The 14,769-nt window shown below is 39.3% G+C and overlaps 1 protein-coding gene across 2 annotated transcripts; it reads right to left on the reverse strand.

Annotated features, from left to right (window-relative positions):
* Positions 1-3,297: 3,297 nt before the first annotated feature.
* Positions 3,298-14,351, reverse strand: parvg (parvin, gamma). 2 transcript variants are annotated; one of them, XM_029522787.1, is made up of 13 exons: positions 14,123-14,351; positions 13,353-13,424; positions 12,398-12,462; positions 11,670-11,772; positions 11,325-11,468; positions 10,250-10,365; positions 10,102-10,157; positions 9,983-10,011; positions 9,809-9,870; positions 9,052-9,120; positions 8,860-8,961; positions 7,431-7,503; positions 3,298-4,701 (listed from the first exon to the last, which is right to left on the reverse strand). In XM_029522787.1, exons 2-13 carry the CDS (start codon positions 13,414-13,416, stop codon positions 4,628-4,630), a joined length of 957 nt encoding a protein of 318 aa, XP_029378647.1. In that variant the 5' UTR covers positions 13,417-13,424; positions 14,123-14,351; the 3' UTR covers positions 3,298-4,627. The 2 variants fall into 2 exon arrangements, with proteins under 2 accessions (XP_029378647.1, XP_029378646.1); XM_029522786.1 differs by lacking the exon at positions 14,123-14,351 and having other exon boundaries at positions 13,353-14,112.
* Between the last annotated feature and the right edge of the window lie 418 nt (positions 14,352-14,769).

Here is a 14,769-nt window from a genome sequence, read left to right on the forward strand (position 1 = left end):
TATCACTGGGTTTGTTTAACCTTCTCCTTGACTTGTTTGTCGGGGTCATTTACCGTGAAAGATGGGAAACGGTGAGAACAAGATTGTAGGTAGAACCCTTAATGACCTCTGAGTCTGAGCAACGAAGAAGGTCCAATCGTTCCTTGCTGACCCCAGTCACCTTCTGCACACTGTGTCCAGGCTGCTGTCATTTGGTCACAGCTATATTCATTTGTCTCAAATACGTTTAATCTTTCATATGAGGAATAACAGCTCTGTGATGTTGTGATGATGACCTTGTGATTATGCCACAAAAAAAAGTTTTCCCAGGGAGAAAGGATCTATTTTTCTGTCCTTTGAGGAATATTATCTGGATTCTGGGTAAATTGACTGTATTGGGATAGGCTGTCGTTGATGATTGCATTGACTGCTGACTGTGCAACAAATTGCCCATCAGGGATAATAAATAATACCGTATAAGATAAGCAGAGATATTTTTTAGGTCAGGGAAAGAAAGAAATAACGATGCTGACAATCGTCTCTAAAACAAGACTGCTACCTCGCTATACTGAAGCTGTGGATAAACAAACAAACCAATTGGCAGATGTTTTCTATGCACGTCCTTTACTGGTTATGTTTTTGAAGGTTGAGTTGGCTCAGAACAAACATTTTAATCAGGACACTTGCATCAATGAATTAAACAATAACTGCAATAATAAAATAAACATTTTAGTTGTGTGGCTCCCCTTGTGTGGTGCCCTGAAACATAACTGAGCTGTCCCCGAGCCCCCCCTCCCTTCCCCCCCGGACTGGCACAGAAACACACACAACTTGATAAATATCCATACATACATAATGACACATAATGTCTACACAGCCTAATGAGAATACAGCAGGAGGCCTGGAAGATGGAGGGAGTGCTTAAAGCAGCTTGTTCTATAGCTCAGAAGTGGTAAATGCAGAAAGAATAAGTGACATCACATAACATAAGAGGACAGTACAAACATATAAGTGGGTGGTATATGGGGGGGGGGGCAATGAAAGAGGAGAGATTCTTTATAATTTATCTGCTTCCTCTAGGCAACATTATCAGGAAACACAGCATCAACTGCCACTGTTACGCAGATGACACACAGCTGTACTTATCAATGAAGCCAAATGAAGTCAGTGAGATAGTCAAACTTCAGGCATGTCTTGAACACATAAAAGTCTGGATGACCAAAAATGTTTTACTTCTCAACTCTGACAAAACTGAAGCTATTGTACTCGGCCTTAAGCACCTCAGAAAAATGCTATCTCATCATCTAATCAGTCTGGACAGCATCACTTTGGCTTCCAGCTCCACTGTAAGAAACCTTGGCGTAACCTTTGACCAGGACATGTCCTTTGTCCCTCACATAAAACAAGCCAGTAGGGCAGCTTTCTTCCAACTGAAAAACATTAGGAAAATCTGAAACATCCTCTTTCAGGAAGATGCAGAAAAACTAGTCCATGCATTTGTAACTTCTTGGCTGGACTACTGTAACTCATTATTATCTGGATGTCCAAACAAATCTCTAAAAGGCCTTCAGTTGATTCAGAATGGTGCTGCATGAATATTAGCAGGAACTAGGAAAAGAGGTCACATTGCTCCCGTGTTACCTGCTGTTCATTGGCTGCCAGTAAAATATAGAGTAGAATTTTAAAATCCTTCTGTTAACATATAAAGCTCTTAATGGCCAAGCTCCACCATATCTCAGAGAGCTCATAGTTCCTTACTGTCCTAGAAGGCCACTTCGCTCTGTAGATAGAGGTTTACTTGTGGTTCCTAGAGTCTCCAAGAGTAAATCTAGAGGCAGATCTTTTCAGTTATCACGCTCTTCTATGGAACCAATTTCCAGTGTTGGTCTGAGACTCTTTAGCAATTTTCAAGATCAGGCTTAAAACTTTTTTGTATGACAGAGCTTATAGTTAAAAAAACAAGTCCTCTGCTCTTTAGCTATGCTGCTATAGACCTAGGCTACTGGGGGAAGGACTGAGCATCTCTCTCTCTCTCCCCTCCCACCCTTTCTCTCCCTCTCTCCTTCCCTCCCCCCTGCATGTGCTGATAAGAACCATGCTTCTGAAAAATCACTGTTTCTCCCAGTTCTAAGCATTTGTACTGCATTTACTAACCATGTTCTCCCGAAGTCTCTGTCTCTCCCAGCTCCCCTCCTCTTTCTCCCTGTCCTCATCCTGCAGGTGGTGACTCATCGCCATGTTCCTGCAATGCCTGCTGGTCACATATCTTCATGAACTTCATGTAGCAACATGGTCCTGCCGACACTCCCCGCCTCTTTCAACCTCACCTCTATCTCTCTCTCTCCCACTCTCAACCCAATCGGTCGAGGCAGATGGCTGCCCCCCCAAGCCTAGTTCTGCCCGAGGTTTCTGCCTCTTAAATTTTAGTATTTCATATAGTTTAAAATCACTCCAGATATTTGGTTCAATGGTTGGACATTTTGGAAAAATTTCATAATACTTGAACTGTCCATGGAAAAAGTTTATTTACATCATAAATGTGCAAAAAGTCCTAAACTAAACCTTTAGTTTAGACTAAACCTGCATCTGACAGGATCTTTTTGGCCAGTTGACCGCAGCAGAAACAAGTTGTCACTTTTAAAAACTTACCTTAGTTGTAAACAGTTGTTTAATCACTTATTCATGGCTGTTAATCAATATGAGCATCCATTTGGGGTTATATCTCTGAAGTCTGATTTAGCTTTTAGCTTGTTTTTGGTCTCCACCTATTCCTGAGAGAGATGTCTGGCTCTACATCTGTTAAATGTTTCCTTATAATCACCAGCTAATCACTTTTTTTGTCTGTTTGCTGTTCAGAGCTGAACAGTAACTGTACCCTACCGAAGGGTTTTAGGACCAGGACAGTAAACAGTGAGCCGAAATTTAAGGGGAGCGGCAGATTCATGTGATAATTCTGTCAGACGGGACCTTGGTGAGCATCAGTGATTAATGTGGACTACGGTATATTCCACACCACATCAGAAGAGATGCATTAATTGGCTTCATGACTGTCGACAAACATCTTCAAGATAACTGGAGGGAATGAGAAGTGTTGTAACCATTCCTGTTGTTTTCCTTAGGACAAAAACTAAGAAGCACACACTGCAGTATGCTAATAGACAAACTAAATCCACATGATTAAAACCAGAGAGCCCGAGGTAGACAGTGATTTGTTCAAAGTATTTGTTATATTTAGCATGTGAGCAAATCCTGTATTGTTGAATGATAATGTCTAATAGCTTGCATAAATTTCTTTTATACTACACTTCCTTGCAACACGGAGGATAATTAAGGGGATTTTTCCTGTTCTATTCGACTTTTTTTTTTTTTTAATTCAACAAATCATTGTCAAAATATTCTTTGGTTGATCAGCCACTATTGTCTGTCTCCCATTCTCTGTGCCTCCCTCCATCACTGCGCCGCGCTCTCTCTACATGTGCGTGGCATTGAGTTGCGAACAATTTGGTGGGAAAACAATCTCACAATTTTCCCGAAAATGACAACTGCATTCACAGACTAGAAACAGAGGAGGTCACAGACTGTCAGTGGGGATATTAGAAATGTACAGAAGCAAAAAAATGACATTGTTTATTGAGAACTGGCAGTCAAGGACTGAGGAGTTGTATAGGAGGAATGAAAAGTGCTGTTCTGCAGCAGCGCCAGACTGCAAAGGAAAAGCACTGATATATATATAGATATAAAATATATATAAATAAAAAAAATTCCAGACCAGGATATCACACTGGGTTGACCCAATATCTACACAACATGTATTTTGACTGAATGTGAATCAAATTTAAAACATGATAAAAATTGGGAAACACACCCACTTTTTAACTTTGACCTTGAACTGTCAACAAGATTTAAAAAGGTCATGAATGGATGTAGTCTGTAACACTCTGTCAGACGAGAAGTTGGCATAGAAAAAGATAATTTCTTTTACAAGTGACCCCTGAGCACAATATGAGCTAAAACAAAAGTGCATTTTAAAAGCCTGACCACGTGTCAGCAAATTGCCATTAGACACGTCCGCTGGAACAGCCCGTGATTAACACTTAAACTGTGGAAATTCTTGTATATATTAGAAATTGGAGTTGTAAAATCTATTGCCACAAAATAGCTATGCATAACTGTGGTACCCCAGAGGCCACGCTCTTCTATTCACATCTGTCTGAGAGTAATATCCTGATCTGCCATAATATCTCATTGACGAATAAGGCTAGGATAAGAGGGGCTATTTAAGGGTCTGTCTGGATCTTGGCCTTCTTTTTGGTCGCTCTGAGCCATTAAACCTTGAAAAAGCCATTAGTATATTTAGCCGGCTCACGTACTAACATCGGTAGAAAAAAAAAGACATGATAGAGACAAAAGTGAATGCCCTGGTTGATTTCCCAGGAATGCAATAACAGCAGTAAACCTTATAAAAAGAGCTATTACAGCCACTTGCGCTTCTTGCATTTAAATCAAATGAGCTTCAGACCATCAAGAAAATATCTAAAAAGAGAAAACTGCACCCTTTATTTATATTTACAGTATTTCTAACAGTTGGAGAAGCCACAACCTCGCCAAAGACTTCAGCTTTGTTTGTTGGCTGCTCCCAGGTCCTCTCTCATGCCCCTTTGTGCTTCTTGAACAGGGTGTACAGGATCTTCAAGGTGGCTGCCGCATCCTGAGAGACAATATCTGTCACACAATCCAGGAGGGAGACATTTAGTGACTATTTACAGCGTTCCATTAGCATCTGCCAAGTAACAGAGTCAGTGAGAATAAAAAGAGGATCCTTTTGCCAACATTAGCTAATAAATGCCCTAGCAATCTGTCTTACAGGTCCTAGATCAGGAGGACTAAAAAGAAAAATAATATTAGATGGAAATGTAATCAATATGTCCTCGGTGATATGAGCATTACAAAATTGCTCTCAGTTGTGAGATGCACTTACTGAATGAATGTGACATTAAGATTGACTCCACGAATGGTTAACTTAATTATTGTATGCAATGAGCTCCCATTTTAGACCCCAGGTGCTGGGATTCCTCATTCCATCACAGCAATTATGTTGGTAATTAAAAAGATGCTAAAAATGAATTGAATTAGCCACTTGCTCTTGGCTTAGATTAATTTTGCTGGTCCATAGATGAACAGTTATCATGCTGAGGATTCATTTTACAATTACACTACAGTAAATGACTGGGAGGCAACAGTGTGGGATGCAGTGGCGATAGTGAAAAGGAGATTGAAGCTGAAAGAGAGAACACAATGCATCTTGTCAATGATGTATCTGCAGGGAAGTGAAGTGGGTACTTTTGCTATCAATACAGTCACACACTTACACTGACATTGCACACTTTGCGTAACACTGAGACACTCTGTTTTACTCTTGTCTTCTTGGAGTGATTTACGCTATAAGCCCCAAATTGGGCACCTAAACCCTTCATCTATATGTAATTGTGAGCATGATATAATAAAACATAAATCCATGGGCAGGAGCACGCTGTTCCCAGCAGAATATCTGACTGTGTGTGTATGTTGGAAGTGGGTTGAGGGCGAGGCTCTGTTGAGATTGGTGAAGGTCTTTCACCTCAAACTGAGGAAATGTATACATCTGACTTGGTGCTCCAATTTGTTGGCATGATGTCTGTTTTTAAATTACCGCTTGGTCTGAAAGGTGACTTAAAGAGAGTTAAACCTGCATTCTATCCAATGACCATCAGGGGGCAACTGAAACTGGTTGAAATGAAAAGAAGTCTTGAAGTTTGTGGGAAAATGCCCCTGCTTCTCACTTCATGTACTAGCTCATAAGCATTTTCCTAAGGACTTATCTTAGTTGCTACTTTCAAGCCTTTTTTCATACATTCCATTCATTCTATAAACAATTTTCCATTTTAGAGAAAAAAATAATAAACAAAAAAAAAAATATATATATATATATATATATAGACTGGACTACACACAGCAACCTGCCTGACAATCAGGACAGCGTTCAGAACAGGTCAGATCCAGGACTCACTCCCCAATCGGCTGTACAGTCTCCCCCAAACAGAAATTATTTGTGTTTCAAAAGACCAACATCCAAATTCAGACCCACAGCTTTAAAACGTTGATGACAATGGATGGCAATATGGTGGGTTGCCACTGGGTTCCCACCCTGCGATCAGATTCTTCAGATGTTCTAATAAGCTCCTAGACTGCTACAGCTTCCTGCTCGATGTAGAAGATGCAGAAGAGCTAGAAAAGTGCATTTACACAGCCAATGGGAACTTGAATAGAAACTGTGAATTGAAACTATGGTGACTATTTTGGAGGTGCAAGTTAACAGGAAGAGCACATAACCAGAAAGCCAGTTTTACATATTCATCTGCTCACACACTGAAAACAATAATTCATCATCAAAGAAAAAAGTGATAGAATAAATTATGAAAATTTACTTTATCTTCAATGGAAACAAATGTTTATCAGTCAAATTTACTCATTTATGAGCTGTACTCCTTTGTTATGTTTTACTGATTTATAATAGTCAGCCAACGGCGGAAACTATAAACTATAAAGCAGATAATGAAAACACTATCAGTTGTAGACCTTGCTTGAATTTCTTATCTGATGTAGACTTTGATTAATTTACTGCATAAATGGCATAGAAAGATCAAACTCTCTTTATTCAACAGAAAAGAGTTTCAAAAGATCCAAACTGGAAAAACTGCAAATAAAAAAATGTTTTTCATGATATTTTTGAAAAAAAAAAAAAAAAAAAAAAGAAATGCTTACACTTTCACATCGGATAACTAACGGTTGCAGGCTGGAAATGACAAATTTTGTTGCACAGATAGAATCTATTCTATCAGTATTTCTGGGACCTGCCTGATAACTGTGACTTATTCAGTAGAGGTGCTCATGAATACAGATAAGATATCTTCCTGCAGACAAGCACACACTCGCACACACAGAGCAGATATAGCCATAATGGGGAGGTTAAATCCCAGTGTTGCAGGCACCACAGTGACATCATCCCCTTGAGACCATCTCCCTCGCTGCTCCTCTCCAAATGAATGATGATGACTCTGCCGAGCCAATCATCCGCAGTGATCCTCATCAGGACTCGAGTCACACTCATTCATATTCCGCATGCAATTTCATCTTTCCCTCCGAAATCCTGTCAGACCCACACTCCACCGAGTGGTTGAGACTAACTCAGAGAACTCGTGCGAGTGCCCCCCTTAACAGACAGACAAACACGTTCTCTATTTCCCCCTCAATAGGATGAATGCGTTTGATACAGATACTGAATTAGTCTGACACCTTCACTCTTATTTTCATTTCATCATTTTTCTTTTGCTGTTTTCATACTTTGTGCCTTCTAATCTGAATAAAGCCTTTTGTCAGCAAGACAGAGTGTGTATTGAGTGAACTTTTCTCACCTTGTGGGTTAACATTGAGTATTTGCATGTCCATATCATTCAGGAGGTCTAAGGCCAAGGTCACATTGTGAAGCTTGAGGTCAAAGAGACAAAAACAAATGGTCAGTACATCAGAGTTTCATCTAAAGAATTTATCAAAGTTTTGGAAAAATTTAATTTCTTTATTTACATTAACATTTATTTAAATTTTTACATTTTTATCTACATTTTTAAGTTATTTTTCGATTTGATATATATATATATATATATATGAAGAGTATATTGATATTTGCCTGTTTAAAGTGGAAATAAAGCAAAATAAATAGAAAGGTAATACGTTTCAAGTTTCACCAAGACTTGGGGAATTATTGTTATTGTTATAAAATATTTTTTGACTTCTGCATATGCATATGCACATGTTCTATTTGTTGGTGAGACATGATTTTCTTAGGTGCATATTAAATGCAGCCCTGAAAACTGGAGGCATTTAGTTAAGTCTGGCATGGAAACAAAAAAGATTTAAAGCATGATAAGGTAATTTTTACTTTCCCATTCCTACCAGGCCTGTGTGGATAAAAACCAAAAATGACATGAAGTCACAATATACACAGAATTTCTGGAAAAATATATATTCAGCAAACTGCTAGACCTGTTACAACACCTTTGTTACAGCAGGGAGCATTTATGTTGGCAAATATCTAGTGTTTGTACATTCACGTATGAACTCTGCAGCTCTGTCGGAACAATTAGATTTATTATATTTTGTCATAAAATAATTACGTACCCACTTTAATATATAATTAAAGATAACGCCTTTGTCAGTTTTTTGGTTTTGAGACATCGAATAAAAGCCTAACGTGGAGTGTCACAGTGCCTGTCAACAACAGGTAAGTCATGCGCTCATCATATCTGGTGATGAAAGAGTCATCATTTTCATCATCATCCTATTGCTTCAAGTAAAAGTGAGATCAAAGATATCACTGAAGTGAGCAATGAGACAGTGGTAATTATGCATCTACTTTTACTATGGAAATTGTAAAACATGAATTTGAATGTATCATGCATTGTAATAGGCGTGATTTTAGTTGAGGTTTCTGTTCATTATCCAATGAGCTCTGGTGGGAAATTGATTAGCTGGAACCAAGAATGAAAGAAGTGCATAATGGTCTTTGCACTTGGTATATGTTTCTATGTGTTAAACTATAGGTCACAAAATGAAGTGAATTCTGGTTAAATTTGGTCATTTTTCTTTGAAGTGATTGATTTTAAGTCAATAAATAGATAGCAATTCAAACCCATGAGTGAGGATCTACAGACAGAATAATCATGATAATGAAAATTATATATACCAACGTTGAGTGAGTGTGTTCTTATGTTCATGTCAACAAAACGCCTTTGAAAGAACCTATGTTCTTTACTAATATGCTGTGAGTCTAAAATGCATCCATACCATCTCAGACGTATTGACAGGGGTCAGGTTGAAGTCACACAGAGGGATGAAGAAACCTTCCAACTGTCCAATCAGCAGCAGCAGAATCACACCATCAGCGAACTGCAGACAGGAGACACAGGGGGGTTATGTGAACTCAGCTAATCACTGCTTTGGGCTCTTACTGCAAAGCCTGGAAGTGCTTTTTTTTACCTGTTTATCCATATCAGCCACCTGCAGACCCATGGCTGACATATTCTGGTTGACAAAGTGTAAAATGGCCTGAAACAGGATGAAGGATGATGACATCAGACCCTTGATGGAAAGTGTTGTTTGGCTCAGCACTTCACATGACTGCCTTGAAATTAGTGCTCAGCCAATTTAATTAACAGATTAATTAAACAGCTGCAAAGGAACCAACACCTCTTTCACTGACAGCTGCTTTTTGTCATTCCCTTGGCCTTTAGAAGATGCACTGAATTCAAGGGACTGACATTGCTGTCCCTCCCTTGTGTTTTTCGCAATGGCTAAAACACTAGTCAGTGAAGCAATCTCATCACCATTTATTCCACTTTTGGATAAGTCTTTGAATATATGAAGCTTCTGACGTGCAGAAAAGGGATAATCAGAAATTTGAAAATATCATTCTAGTATTCGAGGAGTTGAACTGTAGAGTTTCAACTAGTTTCATCAACTAAAATGAAACTAATTAATCAAAAAGCAAATCAACAGATTTATCGGCATGGGACAATCTGCTTAAATACACTTGATGTGATTATAATAAAACTAAATGCCAAATAATGATCCATATTTTTAAACCTCACCAGCTAATTCTTCACCCGCATGAACAGGCATATGATGCATATTAATTTGCTGTTTTAACACACTACATATTCTCTCTCACTGCCAGTGGAGATGAGAAAGTTAACATCCTTCAACTACCTCAGCTCTTCTCCTCTCCATGTCATACCTTCTTCACTGTGTTGACCTTGTGAGCCTCAAGTTTCAGCAGTTTCTCTATCGGATCTTCCCCTGGGTCATCAGACAGCCAGAAAAGTGTGTTAAAATTGAGTGTAGGCTGTCATGCTGTTCGGATGACATTCAAGATGTCACATTGGCTCAACCTCAGACTGTCCTTACTCACTTTCAGTATTGCAGAGCGAGTCTGTTTTGCTGTTGAAGAAGCCAGAAAAACATTTGAGGTGAACCCTGAGTTTTTCTTTCACACATCCAAAGGTCCACAAATGGGAGTAATTTACCCACCTGTCCTCTGTTAGGACCTCTGTCTGTACATCTGATTTAATTCCACTGCTGCTGACCTGCATGTAAATTGAAGACGCCCAAAGTTGAGCAGCAATATCGCAAGTTGTGTTCAAGACAGATATGGAGCAGGAACAAATGTCAAACTCACCTCCAGTGACACCACTTCGACCTTCACATCCGGCGGCAAATCCAGCTCAGGCTGGAAACATTTCACCATGGCAACCAGCAGATGAATAGTGGCCAGGAGGTCTTTGTTGTGGATGACTGACAGACAAAGTACAAACACCAAAAGTCTAAACAAATCAATTTAGGCCAATTTCACAGAACTCATCCAGTATGTCAAGCTGTAAGGCTTTAAATTATATCCTCTATCCTTGAGATTTTCAAAGAATAATGACCGGTTTTGTCCTCTATTTATTGTTTCAGCATCGGCCACTGTTTACGACTGTTTTAAGTCCCTCTCTTTCTAGTAAGTTTTATTATAAGCATTGGAGACTGAAGAGAACCAAACACCGGCAGTACAGAACAGTGTTTTTCATTTATTTAAGTGCTGGGGGAGTTTTGTTCTCCTTTAACCATCCTGCAATGTCAAGTTGTTCTATCTCCTGACTTGAAATGACAACTAGAATGAATGAACTGCTGAGAGTTTGGTCAAGCCATTGTCTGAGTATGTCTCTGAATGTCCGCCCTGGCAACCTGTCCAGGGTGTATCCTGCTCCCACACACTGTCAGCTGTGAATAGCTCCAGCCCTCTCGCAGCCCAGCACGTCCAAAGATAGTGGACAGATGGATGGTATTCAAACTGCTCATGTTCATTTGGTCATTTTTGAAGCTCAAAAATGATTTAAAAACAAAATATCAAATTCCAACACAAAAATTCAAGGCAGCAAAACAAAAATCCAGCTTTCGAAAAAATGACAAACGAAAGAGAGGAATTCAGATGAGTCCCCAGAAACTATGGACTTGTGGAAGTATATAGTTGCTCAGATTACTGCAGCTCTGTCTTGTTTCCATTATTGAGCACTATATGATTCACTGTCAGATAATTAAAACAGAGCCCCATAATATCACAAATTTTATCTCCTCCAAAATCCCTCACAGTTGGTGTATGCAAACATGGCAGCGTATTAGTTTACAGCAAATCCTGTTATGATTTGAAGTCATTGCCAGAACAGAACATTTGTCCATTTTGTTGGTGACGGCTGATGAGCGGCATGACTCACGTTTCACGTTCCATTTGATCTGGCTGTTGTCCTGCAGACCCAGTCTCCTGTTCAACTCCCCCAAAACCACTTCCAGTTTGCGGATCTGAGCCGTGCTGGTCAATGCTATCTCTTCCACAGGCAACTGTACATCAGCCAAAGTAGCTGAAGAAACCAGGAACCTTTGTGAGGTTAGAGTTAAAGTAGCAAGAGCTCTGTTTTCAAAACAGATTGCGTGTAGATAAGCTAACATTTTGTTTTGTTTACATCCTATTATTGAAATCACGATTAAATGGAAATGTGTTCATGTTAGATGAAATAGAAGTGGGGCAGCCAGTAAAATCAGAGAAATGTGCTTTAACTCACACAGCAGATGATGTAGCACCAGTCCATCATACAGATCCTCCTCCACAATCTGAACCACTATGTGTTTCACTTTCAAAGTCGTATTGATCCAATCGATCAATACCTAACAAACACAATTCATCACTCTGTTACATACATCAAGCATTTTCACCTCCTAAGAAACATTTTTATGTTTCCAAAGTGGCAGATGAAAAACAGCATGAAATCTTTTTTTTTTTTTTTTTTAAATTGCCTTTATCAATTTTCACAGATAATACACTTTTTGGGTACACAGTGGCAGTGGCCCAGTGATGACAAACATGTCCCCCCCCCCCCAGTCTGTAAGCCATGACCCACTCATTTATTCATTCATTGCCAGTTGCAAAAAGCACTTGAGCTTCTATCGTCTCCAGTCAAAATGTGTTTTAAAGTCTGATCTGGAGAAACTCTGCTGGGCCCCCAACTCCTCTCTAATCCATCTCCCCATCACCTTTGATAATTATGTTCATTAAAGTTTCATTGGTCTTCCCCCCTCTCTCCCTGCAGCAGATATTATTCACGATCTTCACTGCACACATACATGCAGGCTCTGTAATCTAATTCCTGTGTAGCATTTTTCTCCAGTCCACTATAGACATACAGGGAATCTTGGACAGTTTGGATCTGACGTTGGCCAGGATGGGCATTGATGTTTCAGTAATTGTTGAATGGAAGACAGAGATTCAACGGTAACAGAATTCATCATTTACCTGCTTTAGATTCTCAAGTTTGGGGTCCTTTAAGGACGTTGGCTGAATGATCTTCCTTTTCTCACCTGTGTGAATACACACAAGCTGCATTAATCTTCTGGTATCTTCTCATTTATTTATTTTATATTTACATAATTTTAATGACGTGAATACAAAACAAACAATAATTTAAAAAAACTTTATAGATACCTTTGAGGATATTCGGTAATTACCACAAGAATACTGTCAGGGTCTGAACATGTACACAACCATAACATGTACCTCATTGACAGAATATAAATATTGAAAGAATGCCCTGCATTTCCAGTCAGCCATGGGTTTCTACCCTCTTCCATGCAAATATATGTAAATAAAGAAATATATAGTAAAGGCCAAAAGTTTGGACACACCTTGAATGAATAGGAAAGTATGTCCAAACTTTTGGTCTGTACTGTATACTATACATGTAATAAATGTATAGATCTGAGCTATGAAACTTGCATGATTTGCAGAAACCATCACAGTGAACGTCAAATCTGCATCATGTTTTTTTCCCTATCATTTTAATATAGCCTGATGTTTGATGTCTCACAGCGGCAGTATTTTTCATACTAGCTATGGATAAGTTGACGATATGAAACAGATCTGCAATAAGCTTGCCTGAAGGAAGGTTCAAATGTTCAGCAGTATACTTAAAAGCAATTTTGGCTGCTGCTGTTTGCAGTACTGTTGAATTATATTGCAATGGAAAGAGGTAAAATGGCATAAATGTTTATCCATCCCATTTTTTAATGGTTCACATATTTTTTGAACCATCCTCTAGCTGTGTTATAAACACTGAGATTTCTAACACAATGCTGTGGTTCCTCATGGTGTGAAGTATATTTGATTTGATTTGACATTTGCTGAAGAGTGATAGATTGATGTTAAAGGTGGTATTATAGGAGATATCGTAGCTCACTGAATTTATACATACCTAGGAAAAACTCATTTTGCTCAGGCTCTTCCTCTTTGTGATACTCAAACATTTCAGCATCCATCGCTCCTCCTTCACATGAAAAATTCAAAGTTGCAAAAGAGTGAGCTGTTCTCAAACACAGTGCCAGAACATAAATCTCAGGTAAATGAAACAATTTTTCCATCAACATGTTTGACACAAAGTCTGTCTCTGAACAGGGGATCAGTCCATGACCACAGTGTTCAACTCTGAACTGCAGCTGGAGTTGACCTCTGATCTGCAGCAGAAACACTGATAGAAAATCTTGTACCTTCACCTTTCTGTTTTTTTATGACTCTAAAAACAACGACAAGCACAGAGCCGAAGGGAACTGGTCAAGAACTTGTACAAGTGAAAAAGGAAGACGTTTCATTTCTTCACTTCCTTTTCTTCCATTTTTTTTCTCAGTGTCACACTCAACAGGCATTGAATCAGGTGTAATACTGCAGATCCCACATACTTATGGGGCTATACTCCTCCCTTTTAATAATCTGCTCATTTTGAATCGGATGGTCTCAAACAGAGTGTAGCAAACACATAAAGTAACACCATCTGACAAAACAGACGTGACCTGGAGCTTATCAAACTGTTGTTTTCTGGATCTAGATGAGAGAAAAGCCTCTGTGAGCAACCTTTCTTTCCTTTTGTAACCTTTCGTTTGTTTTATGTGTGCTTGGTTTCCTTTTCCTGAGCTTGACAGCATCTTTCAAACAAGGTCATAAACAAAAAGTCTTTGTGAATATGCTTACCTTCAGCACTTTGCGCGTGTCTCGATGCAATCAGGAAACCTGAACAGGACTGAGTTCCTTAACAGATGTCAAGTCGACAAACTGTCAGAGTGGTTAGGTAAGAAGTGCTGGGCAGCACTCAATCTGAATGGACGCTGTGGTGAGTTCTCTCAGCACAAATAGCCTGACTGCACTCAATTTCAAATGATTGCTTTAAAAGAAAAAAATAACATGCCACAGGGACAGAAGGGAAGACAAGCACAGATAAATAAGAGGATGTGGCAGAAGCACTTCCTCTTTTTGATACTGGTTTTGCTGCAGGGCTCTTTGTGACGAGGGTGTTCATTTTTGGTGTCACGCACCACTATTGAGATCTTAATAATGTGTCGAGACCGTAAGAACAAGGAGCACTTTTGGTTACAAATGCTTTGTGAGGAAAACCACACTCAGGAGGGTCAAGAGAAACGTGACACTCGGAGGTCTGAACTACTCAAGCCCGACTCAAACGCCCCCATCTGTGACCAGCCAGATCAATTTGCCGTCATCTGGTCTCCAGCCTCCTCCACTCTCAAACAACAACCACAAAAGACGGCAGGAAAGAGGGAGACAGAGACAACAAAACAACAAGCTCTGTGTGAGCACCGGCCTTGTTAAGAAAAGAACCACCC

The sequence above is a fragment of the Echeneis naucrates genome, chromosome 16 (assembly GCF_900963305.1).
Source record: "Echeneis naucrates chromosome 16, fEcheNa1.1, whole genome shotgun sequence".
NCBI classification, from domain to species: domain Eukaryota; kingdom Metazoa; phylum Chordata; class Actinopteri; order Carangiformes; family Echeneidae; genus Echeneis; species Echeneis naucrates.